Genomic DNA, 17,024 nt, shown 5'->3' with positions numbered 1-17,024 from the left:
CCACCACGGTCATCTCAATATAGTACAGCACCTGATACGACACGCCCGCGCTACCTCTTCCTCCCAGCCACATGCTTGCTCGAGAACTCATAGCACTGAAGTGTCATCTCGTCTCATTTAGAACGCTACTATGCCTCTTTCTACATCTCTGCATCCACAATCCCCGCGTGGCAGAAGGTTCCCAAATTAGCCCACGTCAGGACGGGCAGGAATCTATCTTTGCATCGACTCTGTTCGCCCGGGGTGGGTATGAAAGGGCCAGCACATTGGCTGCAAATAGACACAGAGAGAGAAAGCATCGTTCGATACTTCCGTCTAGTTGGTAATAATTCTCCGTGCCGCTCGCTACCTCATGCAGAATCGGAGGTTTGGCTGCCTGCACGCGGAGCGACACGGAGCGGCCGACTGCTGGACGGACGGGCATATATATGTACAGAGAATATTTCTGCATCCACCACTCTCATGCGACGCCTCGTGTTCCAGTTTTCAAACCTGGGTGGATATTTATGTGTATCTGGTATTCTTTCTTGACATATACTTACATAAACCATTTAAAAAATCTAAAGAAGTAAATCAATATACGGCTCCACCCGTAAGTGGCAGGACCAACAGACAGATAAACAAACAAACAAGCGAGCGAACACACGACCTGTTTCTATTCTCATCTCTCTACACACAGCAGCCATACATGATCCTGATCCATAATCGCTACCAGACCGGTACAGTATGTAGCTAGCTACCAACGGCCCCAGCCAACATCCTGCGTTCGGTCTACGGTACCATCCACAACAATCAATATACATCCAACCAGCCCCAACTCTTACCCCCTCCCCTCTTTACCCGTAAAAGTAACCATCATTCTTCCTCCCCTTCCCTTCCCTTTATCCTCCTTTACCCTCTCCCTTCCCTAATCACCCGCAGCTCAGCTCCGCCCAGCTCCGCCCAGCTCCGTCTTCCTCCCCTCAGACAACGTACCTCGCGCCACGTCCCTTCCTTCGTCCCGTACAGAGTAGGTGCTCGGAGGCTTCTCAAAAGATCAAACCAAAACACAAACCGCCAAGGCAAATCCACCTAACCTGTGTCAATGCATCGGAGGAAAAGAAAGACAGGAGGGGAAGAGCGATAAAGAGAGGGGGGGGGGGGGGTAGTAAGAAGAGAAGACGTTTCCTCGGGAATCCTTCGAGAATGGCGACGTGACGAGACGGAAATTTAGGTTTCCGACTACTCTGAGTGATGGGGTTTCTGAAACGGGTGTGGGTACGTGCGTTGCTTTTCGTCATCGTCACGGGGGGTGGGGGGGAAGTGGGGAGGGGAGGGGAGGCAGAGAAAGATTAGGTGACTGTTCGATTCGATAAATATATATATATAGGTATATATATGCATATATTTATATATAGATATAGATCTGTAGAATTGGTAAGCGACGATTTGTTTACTTACGTAAAGACTTGTTTTACTTTACTTACTTGTGGTTGTTCTGGTTCTTGTGGTTGTTCTGGTTGAATGGTGTACCCATGCCGGTAGACCCCATGTTTCTAACGTCTATCCGCAAGGCAAAGCAAGGGTTCACAAGGCCGAGGCCATCACACAGCAAAGGCCCCCAAATCCGAGACCGCCGACGGACAGACTGACAGTGACAGACTGAACTGACAGCCTGACAGCCTGACAGCCGGCTAAACCAAGTAAGCGAGCGGAAACGGCGGCCCGAGCACACTTGCGGCTCCCTCTCGTCTCACCTTAAGATATCCGGCTTCTTGGCAACGGTCTCACTCCGACCGTCCGTACATCTCAGATCGAATCCGATCAATCGATCGCCGAAAGAGAGAAGAAGAGAGAGGGGGAAAAAAAAAAAAAAAAAAAAAAAAAAAAAAACCAGAGAGAGAGAAAGAAAGAGAAAGACGCTCGGTTGGTTGCGGTTCGACCAAGCCAAACATGAAACAAGCGAGAAAAGGCCGAACGGGCGTCTATTCCTATTCCTATTCCTATTTCTATTTCCATTTTTCTCTCTCTCTCTCTCTCTCGATCTCGATGCTGCATTCATAGGCTATTCTAGTATTCTAGTCTTCTATTCTATTCTTTTCCCGCATGAAACTGCCCTTTCTTTACATATATAGTACAAACAAGCTACCATACCCTACCCTACCTACCCTACCTACCTAGCTCCTCCCCCCTCTCTCTCTCTCGACGTCTGACGTGCTCCATTCGCAGTTTTATTCTATTCCCGCGTGAAACTGCCCTTTATCAGTATATATAGCACAATCAAGCTCCTTTTCATCCATACCACACACACCTGACCTTACGTACTTACGTACCTAGCTCCCCCTCTCTCTGTCTTGAGACCTCTGACGTGCTTCATTCACAGTCTTATTCCACTGCCACGTGAAACTGCCCGTCATCTGCATATACTACGTATAGTACAGACAAGCTACCATACCATGACCATGACCATACCATACCGTACCATACCATACCATACCCTACCTCACCTCACCTCACCTCTTTCCCCCAAATTAGACATCCCCAAAGCTCCCAAACTCACGCACGCACGACTCCTACCATACCTATCTCTATCACATCAAACACACCAATAGCGTTTTTCTTTTCTTCTTTTTATTTTTTTTTTTTTTTTTTTTTTTTTTTTTCCCCTGTTAACATTCTCGGAGTTTTCCCCCCCCCCCCAAAAAAAACTTTCCGCGCTGATCAGAGAGGACCCAGCGAGCCGGTGCCTGCGCACGACTTAACTATGTCTAAATCTGGAAATCCGGGCTGTGAGTAAGGAGCAGCGAGGGGTAAGGGAGGCAAGCAGGCGTCCGATAGGTAATGTGAGTGGGGCTCGAGAAGGCTGTATCGCGGGCTCCTCGTGAGTTTTCTTTCTTCTTCTTCTTCTTCTTTTTCTTTTTTCCTCTTTTTTTTTTTCCTTTTTGCGCAGATCGGGATCTGCACCGGTGGGCTGGAGGGGCGGGGATGTATATATATATATATAGATACGTGTGTATATATACTCCTGCTGCTGCTGGTCTGGGTCGGATTTCTGTGGCCGCGTACCTCTCGAGCGGGACGATTCAGAAAAAAAAAGAGGGGGGGTGACGCAGACGAGATGATGGTGAGGTGTGCGTTCGGGTATCTGGTTTTTGATTCTCGATATGCCGCATCTCGGTACACGGGATCAGCGAGCACTACGTACACCAGCGCGAATAATCGCTCCTCCGAGCAAGGCGTTTGACCTCGCGAGTACGACTGGTTGTCGATTCGCCGGCTCGTCAGCCGGCGTTTTATTCTGTACCTGCCTGGCGGCCGAGTGAGGGCGATCTGCTCGAAGAGCAATACTTAAGCGAGGGTTTGTTTACCTTCTGACGCTGAGGAAGAGGGGGTATTTTATTTCGCACCGGTCGCTGACGTCTTGAACATGAGAAATTTGGATGCATACGAGCACGACATCATATCGGAGGCACGAGAGATGTCCGCTAAGAAGATACTCACTTAACTTGCTCCTAGGGTATCGATCTCTACTTTCGCATCTCACAAACCCCCACAGGCGCCGCGTACAAACTACCTACTACACCACAATGTCCTTGAACCACTGCTCCTCCAGTAACTCGCCCGCCGTCGGCCTCTTCTTCGCATCAAACCGCAACACCCCCCTTAACACCTTGAAGATCTCCGCCGCCTCCTTGGCATCCACGTCCACCGGCCTCTCTCTCTTCCACAGCGCCTTGAGCGTGTCCCGACGCTCCATCCTCAACTTCCCAATCGCGGACACGCCCGTCTGGATCCAGCCGCCCTCGCCATCCCTCTGCATCACCCGCTGCCGCTTCTTGTACGGCGCGCTCTCCCTCGCCTCCGCGGTCAGGGGAAAGAGCAGAGCGTCCCATCTCGCGGGCAGCGGGGCGATGGTGTCGTTCAGCGCGATGAGGTGCTCGACGTCGACATCTTCCTGCTCGGTGAAGTCCGCGACCGGAAAGAGCGGCAGTCCCGTCAGCAGCTCGTATATGAGGCATCCGAAGGCCCAGATGTCGAGCGCAGGCGTCAAAGGCGTGCTGCTGCTGCTGCTGCTACCGAGCGGCAAGATGACTTCCGGGGCGCGGAAATGGTGCGACTCGGGTTTCGTCGCCAATATCTCTGGTGGAGAACTGGCGTAGAAAGCTACGCGCACAGAGATGAACACAGACATCAGCATTTTGCAACCCACTACATCACTCGTGCCACTCTCGCATCCCACGAAGCAGGACTCAGGCCGGCTCAAAGAAACAACAACCGCACCAACAACACCAACCGCAACAGCAACAGCAACAGCAAAAAAATAACATACCGCTGCCCAGATCCCCAATCCTGATCCCCCTCTCAACATCGACATCAGCAAACGCCTCCATCCCCATGGCCGCAGCCACATACCGTGGCGCATTCCGATCCACCTTCCTCCCATCCACCCTCCTCACTCTCTCCGTCCGGGCCCTCCTCTGCGTCACCCTCCTCTCCTCAACCCCCGCCAGCCTCTCCCCCGCCAGGAAGCCCACAGCCCGCATGCGCAGCCCGGCATGCACCACGCCGCGGGCATGCAAGAACGCCAGGCCGCCCAACACCTGCTTCAGCACCCTCTTCGCCCGCCCCGTCCCGAAGCGCGCGCGGTTGACCCCGCGCCGCATCTCGTCGTACGTCTGCGCGCGGTAGCACGGGAGCTGCGGCGGGAGGGTCGTGGCGTCGGCCGCGAGGAGGGGCAGCACGAGGATGGTGTGCGTGCCGTTGGGGGAGGCCGAGGTGAAGCTTTCGAGGAGGGGGAGCATGTATCGCTGCCCGTCCGCGCTTCCGTGCGGGCTTGGAGACGCGAGGGCCGTCAGCATCTCGAGCTCGGGGGCGTGCGCGGCGCTGCTGGCTAGGCATTTGAGGGCCACGTAGGGGTGAGGCTCGCGGCTCTGGTGAGCGGGTGCGCCTCCGATGCTGTGTTGGGAATGTCAGATCAGACTCGTCCTTGCCCTTGCCCTTGCCCTATCCTGTCTCCTCATCTCCCTTCTGGGGCAGAAAAACAAAAGAAAAACAAAAGGAGAAAAGAAAACAACGACAAAGATGGAGACGCAGAAGCAGACGCGAAATTGACGAAGGAAATCATCGGCAAGTACAGTATCCGAAACCAAACCCATCAAGACACCCCCCATCGCATATACGTAGTACACGTCTATATACGTACCGGCCCGCACCGCAAACCGCCATCCAGACCGTGCTCCTCCGCCCTGCCCCGAGCTTCCTTATGACGCGATACCGGCCCTCCTGGAACTCGTCGCCGACAACGACCGGGTGGTAGCCGCCGGGCCGGTACAGCTCGACCCACTCTGTAAGGCAGAGGTCGGTGCGGCGGAAGCGGGGGTGCTTGAAGCTGCTGAAGCTTGATTTCATTTTCGCGGTTGCTGTTGTGCTTGTTGTTATTAGGGTGGGCGTGGGAGGCGGGAGGGGATCGGGAATGGGATTGTGTCGAGGCATTTTTTTTGTTTCTTGGTTCTTATTTCTTGGTTTTTGTCAGAGAGGTGTGGTGGGTTTGTGTGTATGTGTGTATGTACCGGTATGTGTGTTTGGATCGACTGTATCGACTGAGCAAACTGGAACAATGCCAACAGTATACCCTTTCCCCGTAAAGAAGCAGCGAGTAGCGTTCTAGTATATATAACACAGATCAGAAATAAAAAGATCTATATCTCCCCCTCGAGCCCCTCTCCTAAATCAAGAATCGAGTCAAAAGGCACCAACACGCACTACCACAACATACCAAACACGAAGCTCAACCAAAGTCGCCTCTCTATTCTCGAGATTCCCAATTCCCCTTTCTTAGACCGCCTCCTCCATTCTCCATAATGTCTCTCATTCATCATCTCATACCCTCTCCGAGATCTCCGAGTTTCTTTCTCTCTCTCTCTCTTTCCTTCTTTGTTTGTCGTCTCGCTTAGATCCAGGAAAACATGCGGCGCTAGGGCTGGGCCTCGAAACCCACTTAACTACAAAGCAGCCGGCTCAGCAGCCAATCGACTTCCCCCCAAGTTTTCCTTTGTGCTGAGTTCCCTTTCTCTTACATTCCGACTCACTCACACGTACACACCCTTTCTCTTTCTGTCAAAAGTCTCAGGCATGTTGTCGTATGCTGAAAACGGCCAAAAGAAAAAAAATTCTCTTTGTTTTTGTTTGCATCTGTGCCTGGGTCTCGAGAACCGGATAGAGTAGATTCGACTCGGGTGGACCTTGCGCGCTACACATCTAAAATAAAAAAAAATAAAAAAAAATCAAAGAGAGAAATGGATGGGTATATAGTTGCAGCAGCATGGCGATATACGATCTAAATACCAGATAAGCACAACACAACGAGGGTAAAAATCTTGAACTTTTCTAAACCATGGATGGTTAAGCGGCCGAAGAGCTCCCAGCTGACCGTGGTAGACGACATTGCTATTTAATTCATATATATATATATATCAGCAACGCCTCCCTCTTCCATAACCGAGCACAGTTTACAAGCGAAAAAGAAACAGGATTGTAACGAATGCACAAGTCGGTTCACCGTTTCCTTTCTTATGTGTTCGGCTCCTCATTCGCTTAGATCTTTCCAACCCTGGATTCTGAACGTCACGTGTCAGAGACACATCCTCGAAGCCTCCTTTCCGATAGAAAATGACCAGTTTAAGTATCAAGAGAATACTGTGGTGGAGATCGTGCTCTGTATTTGTTTTGTCCCTGTATCTAGTATTCGACCAGGCGCCTCTGTCACGTGGCTACGTCACGTCACGCGTGTGGCCTATATATAGACGAGGGCCTGTTCCTCCCTGGACATCATCATCGTCTACAATACGTATACATACAGCATACATTCGAGTATCACACGAACGTCCTCCTTTCCCCCTCCTTTTCACCCCCCGATTCTACTATGACTATATATCTATATATCTCTTGATTCGCAGTCAAGGTATATGCTGGAGCTCTTCCCTCCACAATATATATATATAAATTTCACAAAGCACGCGACGATGATAAACACCGCCCCTCCCCCCACTTTCCCACTACTTCCCACATGACGAGAACAAGCTTTAATTTTTCGTACAGGGTAATGGCTAGTAGGTATGGACCGACGAAAGCGGGAGGCGCGAACTGTCCGCGGTGCCAAAGCCGAGGCGATGCCACCGTTTGTTATCCGAGGCTAAAAAGGGAGCGATAGCGATTGCTATTCTAATTTTACACCTGATTCGGTACCCGGATGCTTTTTTTTAGAGTAGTGCTCGTAAAGCCATCTCGCGGCTTGGTGATTGCTGTGTGGCATATAGCATGAGCGAGTCATGACTGCTCGGCGCGACAAATGAGCAGCAGGCGAACTTCGGATCTGTATCCGTGTGACATCTTCGGGCTACAGCCAACCCGGGACGAGTTGAGATGGGTAGGGAGCTCAATGTGTTTTCTTTGGAGCGTCTGGTCTGTTGATCGTAAATTTCTGGAAGCTTGTCCTTTGGTCGCTAAGCTGAGCTGCTGGCGACATGATACATCTCTAAATGTTCTAGAGGCAAAAGTCCTCTTTCTCTTGGGCTTTTATCATCCCGGCATTTCTTGCGCTTCGGGGCTCGCTGAGTTGTTGTAATCGCCCGTCTCGCTTTACCTAGCATTGTTTTCGGCGACGTGCCATCTTTTGTACTGATCTTGGTCTCCTAAGTCCGGAGGGTGAGGTAGATCGCGGACGAAGCAGCTTTGGACCTTTTCAGAAATGTATCCAGTCCTTTTCCTGTTTGAATTCATATCGAAGACTAGCGTGGTTGCGACCCTGATCTCTTGGTCTATGCCTGCCACTGTCTTCCTGACAACCAATGCGTTCATGTCGAAGTCGGAGGTGGATTGAAGCGTTGGAGTGGTCATCTTTTGCTATTTGCGTTGGAAGTTCGCTAAGTAACAGTTGGTTCACGTACCGCTTTTCTCCGGGTGGCTTCCAAATCTTCGGGAAGAGAAGCTGTTCTTCTTCTTCTTCTTCTTCTTCTTCTTCTTCTTCTTCTTCTTCTTCTTCTTCTTCTTCTTCTTCTTCTTCTTCTTCTTCTTCTTCTTCTTCTTCTTCTTCTTCTTCTTCCTCTTCTCCTCCTGTTAGCTAGACGTAGAATCTTCAGGTACTTCTTGTATTGAATCTAAATCTGTCTTGACGGGTTGCCCTCTCTCGCTTTGGTTTTCTTTCCTGGTAATCACGTCTGCATCGGGTTCGCTGAAAAAGGAGGGAACTGATTGGTGAGATTGATAAACCACGGCGATGATTATATTTTCTTCATACAGCGAGCTGACGCGTCGTGTTCACAGGATCTCTTTGAAATGCGCTACCTAGACTAGCTCAGGTGTGCTACAATAACCGATTCGGCCGCTAAGAGCCCGGCTCATGAGAGTGCAAGGTGGACGTACTCAGCAGGATCGGGTGACGGATGGTAATTTGGCTTTATACAGCGGTCTGACGGCATGTTGTATAGTCGATACGATGGCATTGAGGACATGTTCGAGGCGTGTGGAGGAGATATGTTCCGGGAGAAAGAAGATGTCCAAGAAATGACCGGGAGTAAACGTCCTCTGATGATAAGGTATAGGCCGGTGAGGGCAGCAAGGCTCGATCTTCAACAAGTATATTAGGAATCGGTGGAAGGAAAGGATCTTGATGATGAATCAGCTTGATGCACAGCCCTGTCGGCCCGGAGCCACGAGTGAAACTGTAACGAGAACATTCTGCACCGGTTTTGTTTCGCAGCTAGAGAGAATCCTGGGAAGTCGTCGACCCAGAAACTGAGATCCTCGGAATCACCGTCTTGGAAGCTCAGTATTGGTACTTTGAAGGCCTGAGAAGTTTGGTGAGTTTGGTGAGTCTCAGTTTCGCTGGCTGCTGATTAAAGAAGGCCATATCAAATGGCTGTGATGGGCCTGTCGTGATATACAGATACTGTCACCCGATAGCATAGGCATAAATAGTTACTTCAAAGCAGCAATATCTATCTAAGTAAATACTAGATCCGTCAACTTCGGTCAGAGATATTAGCCCGTTGCTGAAAATCGACTACAGATTGACGACTAAAATTTCTTTACCACAAGCTAGAATTTCATGAGTTTATAAGCAGATCTTTTAAAAGCTGTTATAATTATACTATTCCTTAGCATCTATTCAGAATTCTTCGACATGCTCTGGGTTATTCAAATTTAGAGAGATTGAGAACCAAGACGAGCCTCATAGATGGCATACGTATATGTCACTTACAATTTCTATAACTTCCGCCAATGATTTAAGGTTGAGCGAAAGCCCTTTCCTCCTCCGACCGGGTTTCAATCGATCATCTGTATAGGGAAGGCAGGTCACGAAGCTACGCTTTCACACGACGCTATTCACATGGCGGGCATAGGGACGTCCCCGAAGACCCTTTGCTGCAAGACCCTAACATTTACTCAACGATAGATTTCCCCAGGATTTCACTCCAGGCTGCCTAACTAGAGATGTTATTTCTGCGGCCAGTAAGTCAGGGGAGTCAATTGAGCAGTGTTTCGACCATGAGTTTTGCAGCCGAGGCTTACAAAACTGGACACACGTTGATCCGCGGAACTGAGGATAGCATATGGGTGCTATGTTCCATAGGTTCTGCCGATTACCGGTAGTAGCCAAGAGTGAGCCCTCACAAGATATCTCCCGCTTTCATATGGCTTGGTCTCAACTTAAGCCGCCAAAATTCCCGAGATCAACATCCCTAAGAACTACGGTAACCTCATTGATCTTATAGGTATGCTCCATCGTATCCAACCACCCCCCCCCCCCCCCCCCCCAAAAACCGCTTTTATCAAGGATTTTATACGATAATACTGTAATAGGGGATTTAGTAAGCTCAAGATACCGGAGCTGTAACTGAAGGGCAGGCACAGTGGACTCGGTGTCGGTTGGTTGTCAGTCCTTGCTTCCTTGATAGCTTTGAAACACTTCGTATAGGCGTTACTAATAATCCATGTTTCTACACAATTCCTATCGTATGTTCACTCTGCTTTAAATTATACCTCGTACCTACTGACTAATGAATAAAACAACTCGTCCGGAGCCACTTAGTTCCTGCCCGAGGCCGTGGAATGAAGTCTGATGGTGGTCGAAAGTGGTAGGTAACCCCTGATATTCCTCTACTCAAGTCAAAGATCTAAACAAGAAGAGACAATAACTGGAAGCCTATAGTTTCGCTAACGGAAACGAGATCTGCGAGCATCGGCCTCTTGGTCCTCTCACCACTATCATGCTTGGCAACGGGAAGAAAAACTACGTCGATACCGCATCACTTCTGAAATTCTCCAGCTATGTTGTGGTTCTGTTCCGAGTGATGGCTGGAACGACTGCTGCTGATCCAGAGCCGGTAACTATTCATCTGGACGAAAAGCATGCGGAGGCTTCGGAGGTCTCCAAAATCTGGATTCAGACCGGTGAGGTTGAGGTCTACCGAGCCCCCGCCTCGGAAACCAAGACGAATATTCTCGTTAGCGATAAGGAAGGCATCACCAGTATTCCATTCAAGAATTCAAGGCTAGACCTCCCTGCCTTGGGAGATTGACTGCCTTCATGCGCCAGGTCTCGAGAACGATACCGTGGACCGCGTTTCCAACATGTACGAGGAGAGGGCCGAAGTGCCCGGCGGTCAAGTCCCACTCTACAACATTCAAGATATTGGTGCCAACAGCTACCCGCGGACACCCCTCCGCCGCTTCGTGGCTGGTGCGATCTGCCTTGCCCTGTCGAGCGCGACCCTGACCCAGGCCATTCAGATGGGGCGGATCACAGACGATCTCGGTCTCAGCCTCGCTATCGAATCATTTAAGCGAAGCGAGAAATATGTTGCATCTTTGCCTCTCTGGTCGTTGATGCCCGAGAAGGACCATGTGCTCGATCCGAACAACGATGAGGTGATCAAGAAGCTGGAGAATCAGTTCAAAGCAGCCTGGGAAGCCTTTCCAGACGTGAGGAGCACCTATGGAACCTATCGATTGGTAGTCCAGAGTATATTGTAGGTTTTCCTAGGGTATATCTTGGAACAACGAGGAACGCTTCCAGACCCGAGCAGTTGATAGTTTGCTTTCCTCCTGCCTATGAGTATATCCTTTTAGTGTTCTGGAGTCGGTTGGCTATGCCTCTCTCTCTCTAAATTGGCGATACTTACAGACCTGAGAGGTAGCTGTCTCAGGCAAAAGGGACTCGAAAGCGTTTGATTTCAAGACTGTCTTTTCTGCCCTGGTCCGCCAGCAGTGGTATAAGTCAGGATATGCAGATCCTCCTTTCTGTCTATCCGTCCAGCACCACCTACCTACCTCCCTCCCTACCTACCCATACAGAATGTAAATCCATAACCCCCGCTACGAGGTATCATCAAAAATTTCAGCTGTTTCCCCCGGCGAGCGAGATAGAAAGCCAACACCCCATCCATTCCCGTCCCGATAACGCCAACACTCCAATTCAAAACCGCGGACGCGAAATATGCCTAACTCATGCTCGGTAATCCCGTGCCATCCCGTCCCTGAACACCCAGGACGCACGCAACAAGTCGTAAGACCTCTTTCTGCATGCAACGAGAAGATTTACCATTCGAGCAGCCAGCCAGCCACTTTCCCCTCTTCCACTCCCCCCTCGCCGACACAAGCGGGAGAGGGTCTAGCTAGTGTTGTCTTTCATCTCTCCTCCTGAGCAGCTCTTCCATCCTTGAACCAAATTTGCAAATGCAGATCGGCAAAGAGCAGAGAGCTGCAGCAGAAGACGACGACGACCTTGCACGTCTGAGCTTCCGGAAACGAACCAAAGTTGAAAGGCACCAAATCGCAGATCTCAAGCTGGCCATGGCCCAGCGAAACTCATTGAGATAGAGTCCGGACGGAAGAACGGAAGGAAGGAAGGAAGGAAGGAAGGATTAGGGTAGGGTAAGGGAGTGTACAGTCGGAAAGAAGATAATAATAGAGTAGAAGAAAAATATTCATTAAGGCTGTGATTAGAAAGAGAGGGAGATAGTTTGAGGGCGGTTACCGAGCCACTGGGCTGGGCGGGAGGTCTCTGGTGTGTGTGACGGAGCAGCCAGCTGAGCCTCTGTGGGAAGACTGCTTTACATTTGCTTCTGAATAGGTATGCTTCGAAGTCACGGCCTTGGGCTTCTTCGCTGCCCGAATGAGAAAGATACCGACATAGCAACGGCGCATCCCTACGTCGCCCTCTTCTTAGTCAGCTACCAAATCCAGTTTCTTACCCCAAGAATTTCAAAGACGGTCCCGTACACAAGCACAGCTTATAAATCATCAAAAGTACAGCTGAAGCATTGGGAAAGAAGCTACCGATTCATTTTCTAAATTCAGCAGCAGCAAACGCATACCCGTCCATGCCCGAACCCCGGAAAAAACTCACACCCTCTACATGACGACGCCGGAGTTGCTGGCAATACGCTGGATACGTGTATTAGCTCTCTGATTTTATGGGGGGGAACTTGGGTTTTGGGGTATGTGATAGGGAAAAACGTACTGGCCAAAGCTCAGCAGCCTCCTTTCCGACAGGTCCAGTGATAGCAGATCCCTTCATCTCTCCCTTAGGGTTGACGATCTGTAATTTGATCCGTCAGCAATTATCCTTTAACCCAATAGTCCTCTGCCCTTCAATAACTCTTTCTTAAACCGCTTCAAGCCCATTTCCCTTGGCGATTTTCCAAAACCCGTCCTCACAAGTAGATGCTGAGGGTCCAACTTACAACACCAGCGTTGTCCTCAAAGTACAAGAAGACACCGTCAGTTCGTCTCCATGGCTTGGACTGTCTGACGATAACAGCGGGCATAACCTTCTTGCGCAGTTCAGGCTTTCCCTTCTTGACCGTTGCCATGACCATGTCACCGACACCACCGGCAGGCAGGCGGTTGAGGCGCGCACCGATACCCTTGACGGAGATGATGTAAAGGTTACGGGCGCCGGAGTTGTCACAGCAGTTCATAACTGCGCCACTGAGAGGGATTGTCAGCCAGTATCTTTCCCTCATTCCGTTCTATGACGTTCTATTCGGAGGTCCGCAGTTTCATTCAGGCATGTTTGTTCTAAGTGTTGAGGAATATTGTGCCCGGCGCGTTCCTCCGTCTCGAAATCGGCCTCGAACTTGCTGGTGGGATGTGGGATGTGGTATCGTGGGAATCGCAGTCGTATCGTAGGTAGGGTATCTTACACTGGGAGACCGAGGGTCATCTTGAGCTTGCCACCAGGGGCACCACGTCTACGATTCTGTCAGTTCCTAATCCTTCCTAACTTCTCATCATTTTCTCCCCAAAAAACTCTCCTCCCCGATCACCCCCCAAAGCAATCCCCAAGCAATCGGAGCGCGCGGCGGAAAAACAAGGAGGCAAAACGTACGAGATCTTGGCCATCTTATCGGTTTTTCTTTGACTCGGTGGTTAATTCAAAGAGAAAGAGGGGACGATGTGAGTTGCTTTGGGGCGAGTGGGAAGAAAATTCGTCGTCGTCGTTCGCAGATTGATTGAGAATTTGCGGCCGCTGAGTGGCATGCCCTAATCGCTAACCGAGGATCGGTCGCACTAAGCATTAAGCTCAATTTGGTCGAGAAAATTGTCCCCAGGATTGAAAACTGAATGGGTAGAAAAGGATTTTAGCAAGCCTACTTTAGCTGCCTCTATCATTTCATATTCGCCTATCTATTTCCATGCAGTCCCTCCTACCGTTTGCAACCAATACCGTTTTGATCTCCCATATTTGACAGCACGTGACATATACACTCAAAATCGAGTACACGCAGAGATGAACGCAGCCTTCCACATCATGGTAGGTGTGTACCAGGGAAAAAGATAAACACGATCTTCTGTAGGAACACTTCGACGCGTGATCATTTTCTCGGTCGCAACTTCACATTAATGTTACACAAATTCATAGAAAAATTTCATTGCAAATTTTTATGAGTACAGGGAAGGCTTCGTTTTGGGACTGAAGATAACTTCGGTAGTGTGACCGGCCGCTCCGTACGCCATGCGCCATGCTGAAATATACAAAGTACATACCACCTAGCCGCCTCTTTGTGCAGATGGTGAGAGCCACGTCTACATCGACGATCACGGCCGGGCCTCGGACTCGCTCGCCTTTCGCTCCATGATCTCTGCGTTTACTTCTGCGTTGGCTTCCGTGACAGCTGCAGCAGCTGGTGGCTCAGGCTGGCCAGTAATAACCTCAGCCGATACTTCTGTATCCATGGTTTCCATCTCACTTTCTTGTTTGACCGTAGCTAGCTCTGGCTCGATGGTTGTTGCGGTGACCGTCGCAGCAGCGGATGTAGCGGCAGGGGGTATTGATTGGGCGGTAGCAGGTTGGTCGGGCTCAGCAACGTCGTCGGTCATGTCAATATCCCCTTCAGTATCCACAGCAGGTTTTGGTGAGTCTGCGCATGACGGAGCATTGGACCCAACTTCGCCAGACTGTGTGGGAACAAGGAATGCTGGGGCATGAGAAGCAGGCGTTGGGGCAGATGGTGTGTGTGCTCCGCTGTCCATATCAACATCTGAGGCGGTGTTGTCGTTTTTGTAGTCCATTTGATTGCGTCGTCTGAACGCACCAGGTTGTCGGCGAACACCATTCTTGAAGTTCTCTTCCTCATCCTCACTGTCCTCAAGCTCATCGTCTCTCACGATGCGCTTGTCATTTCGTCTCTGTGAAGACCGGGTGTCCACGTTCTCGTCTTCATCAGCATCGTCCAAGATGTCGTCGTCCTCGTCTCGGCCGCCTATGATTGTTTCGCGGGGAGTCTCCATGCTCTGAACGGAATTGTGGTTGGTCTTTCTGAGGTTCTCGATGACTTGAATCTTGATCTTCTCGAGGTAGTCATGTGAGTTAGCATTGTCCATATTTGAAGCTCGAACATCCAATTCGTAGTCGGGGCCATAGTACTAGACAGTGTTAGAATTTAAACAGTGGCGGTAATTATCGTCTTACCTCGTAGTACTCATTGTAAGGAAGAGTCCGGTCAAGCTTTTCACCAACAAGAATACCAGTCTCATAAGCCCAGGTGCGAGCGACATTGCGCATGGTGTATCCTCCTCCGCCAAGAACAAGCGTTGGAAGGTTGAAGCTTTTAACAAACTCGACGCAGTTGGCGTGACCTTCCATGCTGAGGTTGAAGCATCCAAGACGATCGCCAGACAAACTATCGCCACCGCACTGAAGAACGACAGCTTCCGGTTGGTAGTTGACCATTACTGCCTGAATGACTGGCTCGAAGATGGACTTGTAAGTGACATCGTCAATGCCGTCACGGAGTGGGAAATTGACAGCGTAGTTCTGGCCCTGACCGACTCCAATGTCGCGGAGCTCGCCCGTGCCTGGGAAGTACTCGCCGTACTTGTGGAATGAGACGGTCATGACGCGGTCGGTGGTGTAAAACGCCTCCTCAACACCATCACCATGGTGAACGTCGATGTCAATGTAGAGGACTCGCTTTTTGAAGCGCAACAGCTCAATAATACCGAGAACAATGTCTAGGAGAAAATTAGCATGTACTCAGTACGCTTTCGGGCCACTTACCATTTACGTAGCAGAAGCCACTTGCTTCGCTCTTCTTCGCATGATGAAGTCCACCAGCCCAGTTGACAGCGATGTCGCATTTTCCACGGTTGAGACGAGCCGCACCCTCCATACTGCCACCAGCACTGATCCCACAGAACTCAAAGAGCCCATCAAACACCGGGCAATCGTCACCCACGTTGTACTTAGATTGCTCTTTCGAGTACGATTCCATGTTGTCGGGTGTGACCTTCTGGAGGAATTCGATGTACTCGTCGGTATGGAATTGGGACATTTCATGTTTCGATGCTGGTTTGGCGCGCTGTGCAGGAAGTTAGCGAATGTCTCTGCAGAACGTTGGTAGTCGCGAAGGAACAGCAGTTTCGAGGCGCACGCCGATTGAGCCCTGGCGCATACTTTCATGCCTTCCATCCGGAGGTGAGAGCGGGGGCATCGCGAAGCATTTAACTAAACAGAACGCCTGAATCGGAGACATCGAAGCTGTTGATACTAGGTGACGAGATGCACGAGTAAACCCTCTTGCAAAGGAAGGTCTATGGTGCAGTAGTACTCGGGCGCCCAGCGCTGCTGTGTCTCCAACAGAGCAACAGCCTGGGAAATGCACGAGCTGTGCGCAAATGGTAAAGAATAATACTGCGGCGAGTAGCTTCTGACTTACATAGATCTCCATATGCTTGTAGGTCCCATAATTCATGATCAAGCTATGCGCCAACCTGATTCTATGAGGCTTCATAGGATGGCCAGCAACGTACGCGTAGTTTCCCACGTCAGAATCGTAGAAGTAAGCGACCTTCTTCTTGGCCTCTCGAATATGGCCTCTGGGAGGATCAATGGGAGGCATTCTTGAGTTGGTATTTCCAAGCATGATGTCGAGCTGGTAGAAGTGAGCCACGAGTGAAGATTAAGGTGGAGAAGAATCTCTGAAAGTCCGAAGATCTTTCGGCCGAGATTAGCGTCGGTGAGGGAAGTTTTGGGTGTGGTGTTGTCGAAATAGAAAGAAATATTGAGGGAGAGAAGGAAGAAGGGAAGAGCAAGTAGAGAGAGATTCCATACTAGTGTTGCGTAGCCGAAAGGTGAACCGAACTCTGACTCTGAACCTGACGTACATTCACTACTTGAAAAATTGTTAGGGAAATTCGGGCGTCCAGAGGGCAGAGGAGACAGACGCTACATCGCCAGCCTTGTTGTTTTTCAAAGTATATGATTGGGGAGAGAGACGTGTAGAGAGATACACCTGCGTGGGTATACTTGATGTTCGGGAAGCCAAGACCAGTCCAAGGCGAGGCTCATCTTCAGCCTTGCCCCAGTATTAGTCCATTCCAAGTTTAGCGTCCAAGTCTAAACGCGCAGTGAGCTCTGCCTAGCCTGGAGAGCTTGAATATCGCCAACATCAGTACTAGCAGCGAGTGTTTGTAGCGACGACGTCAACGACTCACAAACAATCTCTCCCCGGACCACCAACTCCAGCTCAATAAATACA

General features: G+C 50.2%; 4 protein-coding genes across 4 annotated transcripts; 1 reads left to right on the top strand and 3 right to left on the bottom strand.

Annotated features, from left to right (window-relative positions):
* Positions 1-3,556: 3,556 nt before the first annotated feature.
* Positions 3,557-5,388, bottom strand: L3040_007672 (uncharacterized protein; the record flags this gene model as incomplete). The annotated part of the gene is made up of 3 exons (XM_007291750.1): positions 3,557-4,143; positions 4,310-4,935; positions 5,183-5,388. 3 exons carry the CDS (start codon positions 5,386-5,388, stop codon positions 3,557-3,559), a joined length of 1,419 nt encoding a protein of 472 aa, XP_007291812.1.
* Positions 5,389-10,247: 4,859 nt separating this feature from the next.
* Positions 10,248-11,013, top strand: L3040_007671 (uncharacterized protein; the record flags this gene model as incomplete). Its single annotated transcript, XM_066154943.1, has 2 exons — positions 10,248-10,484; positions 10,537-11,013. 2 exons carry the CDS (start codon positions 10,248-10,250, stop codon positions 11,011-11,013), a joined length of 714 nt encoding a protein of 237 aa, XP_066010822.1.
* A 1,380-nt stretch (positions 11,014-12,393) lies between these two features.
* On the bottom strand, positions 12,394-13,386 carry L3040_007670 (60S ribosomal protein uL14; the record flags this gene model as incomplete). Its single annotated transcript, XM_007291752.1, has 5 exons — positions 12,394-12,426; positions 12,503-12,580; positions 12,726-12,972; positions 13,188-13,235; positions 13,373-13,386. 5 exons carry the CDS (start codon positions 13,384-13,386, stop codon positions 12,394-12,396), a joined length of 420 nt encoding a protein of 139 aa, XP_007291814.1.
* A 696-nt stretch (positions 13,387-14,082) lies between these two features.
* L3040_007669 (uncharacterized protein) lies at positions 14,083-16,834 on the bottom strand (the record flags this gene model as incomplete). Its single annotated transcript, XM_066154942.1, has 8 exons — positions 14,083-14,910; positions 14,957-15,498; positions 15,545-15,845; positions 16,203-16,245; positions 16,297-16,418; positions 16,598-16,658; positions 16,711-16,724; positions 16,793-16,834. The coding sequence occupies 8 exons, from the start codon at positions 16,832-16,834 to the stop codon at positions 14,083-14,085; spliced, it is 1,953 nt and encodes a 650-aa protein (XP_066010821.1).
* Between the last annotated feature and the right edge of the window lie 190 nt (positions 16,835-17,024).

The sequence above is a fragment of the Drepanopeziza brunnea genome, assembly GCF_022702325.1.
Source record: "Drepanopeziza brunnea f. sp. 'multigermtubi' strain 214-2 chromosome Unknown ctg13, whole genome shotgun sequence".
Taxonomy (NCBI): Eukaryota; Fungi; Ascomycota; class Leotiomycetes; order Helotiales; family Drepanopezizaceae; genus Drepanopeziza; species Drepanopeziza brunnea.
The sequence above is the reverse complement of the archived record's forward strand: the minus strand, read 5'-3'. Positions and strand labels throughout refer to the sequence as shown.